General features: G+C 39.4%; 1 protein-coding gene across 1 annotated transcript; it reads right to left on the reverse strand.

Annotated features, from left to right (window-relative positions):
• Nucleotides 1–3027: 3027 nt before the first annotated feature.
• LOC103636070 (E3 ubiquitin-protein ligase AIRP2) lies at nucleotides 3028–4474 on the reverse strand. Its single transcript, XM_020543168.1, has 5 exons — nucleotides 4346–4474; nucleotides 4103–4267; nucleotides 3928–3994; nucleotides 3610–3841; nucleotides 3028–3404 (listed from the first exon to the last, which is right to left on the reverse strand). The coding sequence occupies exons 1-5, from the start codon at nucleotides 4472–4474 to the stop codon at nucleotides 3194–3196; spliced, it is 804 nt and encodes a 267-aa protein (XP_020398757.1). The 3' UTR covers nucleotides 3028–3193.
• Between the last annotated feature and the right edge of the window lie 292 nt (nucleotides 4475–4766).

The following is a 4766-nucleotide window of genomic DNA, read 5'->3' on the forward strand; positions in this document are numbered from 1 at the left end:
ACAAGTAAAAAACAAAAACTTGGATGAACACGTTTGCAACCAAAAGCGATGAACAACAACTTATATTTTACTCGTAGCAAGATGTACTCGTAAAGCTAGCATTTATAAACCAAAAGTGATGCCAACATTAATAAAAATTTTGGATGGATAGTGAACATGCTCTCATAGTTCAAGTGTATTTCTAAAATCTTAGGATCTGGTAGAACACAAGAAAAGACACTGACCTTCAGCAAATAACACTGACCTTCAGCAAATAGCAAAATCATTTGAATTTTAGAGTTGTACAAACTAATAAAATGAACAGGTACATACTGCATTACAGCAACAACAATATTCTACATTCTACAGCAACATCCTACTCGATCAAATGAATTAATCTACAAGTGATTTGTATACTAAACCAGCATCAAATCATCATGACTTGTTAGATCTTAATAAACCACAGTATTAATAATCTACTAACTGAAGGAGGTCTCCAGCAAAACAAGCAGCATGAGCACATCCTACTCGATCAAATGAATTAACCTACAAGTGATTTGTATACTAAACCAGCATCAAATCATCATGACTTGTTAGATCCAGCAAAACAAGCAGCATACCTTAAACAAGGCAGCTGGTAGAACACAAGCGATGAGCAAATAAAAAACTATGAACTAATCTTAGGAACTGGTAGAACACAAGAAAAGACACTGACCTTTAGCACCGTGTCCTTAGCGACCCGTGGCTTCACTGGCGTATGGCGTATCGATCGATTAGGGGTTTTTAAATAGATAGAAGGTATTGAGGATGGATGTGTATGGCGTATGAATGGCAGTGGATGGTCCGAGAGATTTGGGTCAGCTAGGCTTGTCACAATCTGCAAGAGGTGAATACATATGGTCAAAACTATCTAAAACAACTATATATTTGGTTCTTCTATTTGAGACACCCAACGTTTCATAACTTCTCTTAAAACACCATTGTAGAATCAATAAAGAATTTCTAAGGAATCCTACACGCACCTGGGACACCTTGTTCACTTCTTGCAAAGTGATGTCCTTCCCACCAGAGTAATATTATACACAACGCCAGTAGCTGCCTCGATGGATGACCCAATCAAAGGAGCAAGTGTTGCCTGTTCAGCAGCTTCTTGGGCCCGATTTTTATGTTGCAGAAGTTGACATAAAGATTACTAAACCAGACAGAGGCCATCATACCACAGTAATATACTTTTTAGCAAGCCATAATAATCTTGAACTCCAACAGCCTTAGTAGAAAGCCTGACACACCTGCAATTTGAAAATAAAATAGCATCACATATCAACCATGGTACAGAGCTTGCACAAGTAGAGAACCATTTTCCAAATAGCACATGAAACCAACACAATTTAACAAACCAGCAGAACGAGGAATGGATTGATAAGGTAAAATGCTTGAAGAATGAAGCCATTACAAGATACACAGAAACATGATTGGCCTGAAAAATATCTGAAATGGTAATAGTAGATATTTATCAAGTAAAAAAACATCACCTTGTACATTGGATGCAACGAGACATCACTGTCTAAACCAAGGACATTTCAATATTAGAACAACGTTCAAGAACATGAAAACCACTAACGGAATGCAGAGGAGCCCACTAACCTGGGAGCACAGATTTGGAACCAATTTACCTACAGTACAGTGCACTCCATATTTCAATGTACCATGACCGAGCAACATCTTGCGGTGAGGGTGAGTCGATTTGCATTGTCACAGGACCATCATTCACCAAAGAAACCTGCAAGACTTTCCAATTTACACTTTTTTTTGAAAAAGTCAAACGCTATGAAGGCAAATAACATGTTTCACCAGATGCACCTTCATCATCACTCAGAAACACCATCTGCCAGTCAAAGTATAGGAACGTCGTCACATTTATTTTCATGTGATACAGTGACTCATGACAGAAATCTTTAGATGTAGATGGAACGTAGTGCAAAAGAAATAGTAGCAGCAGAGCAATAATGTTCTATGATCTAACCCTAGGAAAAACTAAAGCTTTCTACACGATTCCCTGCCTTAAGCACGAACTGAAGGCCATAGGTCAACTTCACAGAAGACCAAGCTATTTGGAGTTAAGGATACTAATTTGATCTCAACAAATTATTAATCAACGTATAGTTAATTTTTTAGAATAAAAACACTTTCAAGTTATTATGCATGTAGCCAGATCCGAACACGTATAGTGCATCTCCAACAAATTACTCAAATCATTCCCAATAGCAAAAAAACATGGACAAGAGGGATCCAATAGATTAATCATTCAATTCAATACCCAATACCAAAATTATCTACTTAGGTAAATACTCAGACTCACCCCCATCTCCCTCAAATGAAGGAAGTCATCGGGAGGACATGTTCGTGAGGTTGCTCACAATGAAGATCTCATCGTCGAAACCAAGCCTGATGCCGATGCAGTGTAGATGCTTGCTGGGGCACGGGGCAGAAAGTGCAGACCCGGTGCATGGGCATGTCTGTTGGTGGGTAAAGACCAATCCATACAGGTAGTGTTGCACGATTTTGCAAGGGAGGGAGTACTATATCAGAAAAAACAAATATCACACAAAAGGATTCCTATTTAGGAACGAAGCACAAAATAAAATAGTCAGTATGGTTTAGGAGGCAAAAATTCAAGAAACATGCTAAAGGGCTGACACCAGCTTGCCTGTATAATCGAGTAGTCTCTAGTTGTATCCTTTCCTAACACGAATTATATAGAAGCAGAAAATCAAAATATGCAAACAAGTGAATTTGAAAAAGGTAAGGTTAAAGTAAGCTTGTAAGGAACGATCAATGATAGAAATACTTCTTTTGAGATGGACAACAACTTCCGCCCTCTGCAGCTCACCTTCTTGAGATTCAAGATGCACTTGCTTTAATCACACAAACCTAGAAATAACAAAAAGTTGATACATGGATCAGAACTAAGAGACTTTTTCTACCATGATGTGGGCACGGTAGAATTTTTTTTGAAAAAGGCCATTCACTTGACAATATTAATAAATATATCTCCTAACAACTTTATTGACAGATGCATTAATGTTTACATTAGCAGCCTATGAGTAAATAGACATGCATGTGGTCAGAGTGAGAGGGGGGTTCATCTACAAAAGTAAACCATGATTTCGTCTGCTTTTCCCAATTTACACATCTGATGTATGTTGCATCGGCGTTATAGTAGATACTCGTAATAGAAAAAGAAAATGCTATCAGGAAGTATTAGGGGCAAGCTGTCAATGGAGCTATAGAAATGCCTCACGTTTTCCTTTTCTAAATGTGCAGGGTCGATGACATCGTTGGAATTTGTAAGCACCCAAAGGTCTGTCGAGCATATTCTTTTGAGGCTTCCTCGACAGAAAGGGCATGACTCTGATCTCTTATACCTGTACCAACAACAAGATATCACTAAGCAAAGCTATACCAACAAAAAGTTATACCAACACATGGGCATACATTGTAGTATTAATTTATTGGCTACACATTAAATAACTAAAATGTAGCACTTTAATTAGACTCGAAATCCATATCCAAGTTGCATAGCCTATCCAAATTCACATACAAATAATGAAAATTGTGAGAGGTAATTACCAGTCCCTATGGCACTTTATGCACATTGCATGACTGCAATTAGGCAGGACCATCTTGGTGCATGCCTCCATGCAGATCCCGCATTCATCCTCCCTTTCCACATCCCTACCGGAAACCTTTTTCCAATCCTCCATCCTCCTCCTACTCACTATATCCTTGCATCGACCCTTCCCTTTCAGGTCCCTCTCGATCAAACTACTCTCAAGCTGTTGCAGAATCGGATAGATAATTGCTGCAATGGAAGAAGGCTTATGAGAATTCCAGTCCAAAGCAGATTAATGCAGGGGTTACAAGACGCCCATATAGGCTAGAGACTACCATAGAATTCCCTAAGGCTTGCCCGCCTTTCATATGTCGACATTGAGCTATCTCCATCAGCATAAACATGCGAAAACAAAACATAACAGATTTTAATGCATGAAACCCAGGTCTCCTGTATAGAAAAAATGTATATAAAAGGTCCAAATTTCAGAACCACATACTGCAATTTTACCTTGCATGTGAGGATGTGAAATAGTCCTAAATAGCTGGGAAGGGCATAACAGCAGCCGCAGTCCAGCCATTGGATAAAGTACAAGAACAATGGAGCCAGAGAGCTAAACGACAGCCTCATCTGCACACATGATCCACCATAATTCCTCTGAATAGCATCTGCCCTGGAATTTGTGAATCAGAAGTAAGTTGAAATGGTCCAACCTAACCAATCATCACAGCAGCAGTGAAACATACACAAGACCTTCTTGCTCCCTTTGTTAGTGATGTAGAAGATGCCATGATTTTTCACCAAACAAAGAAGTAACTTGCATGGAAGCCTGTACTCCTTGTGAAATATGTCTAGCTTATCAGATGTCAATCGCCTCTCCATTGTCAGGCTTCCATCTTTAGGAATCCCTCTAGAGCATATCTGGAAACCCTCAAAACTCTTTTTTTCTCGTATTGTGACTGCTAGTGAAGAATCCCAATTTTCCAGACACAAATAGTCCAGTCCCTTCACATCATGGATTGAAAAAAAATCAGGGTACCTTGGAATCAAGTTGCTGGAGGAGATCATCGACGAGAGCCACACCATCGTTTCCTTGTCCGTCGGTCCCGAGTACTACGTCGGGATACTTTCCTTCGTTGATAAGGACCAGCTCGAGCCGGGATGTGCCATTCTG

Source organism: Zea mays, chromosome 8 (genome assembly GCF_902167145.1).
Source record: "Zea mays cultivar B73 chromosome 8, Zm-B73-REFERENCE-NAM-5.0, whole genome shotgun sequence".
NCBI lineage: Eukaryota > Viridiplantae > Streptophyta > Magnoliopsida > Poales > Poaceae > Zea > Zea mays.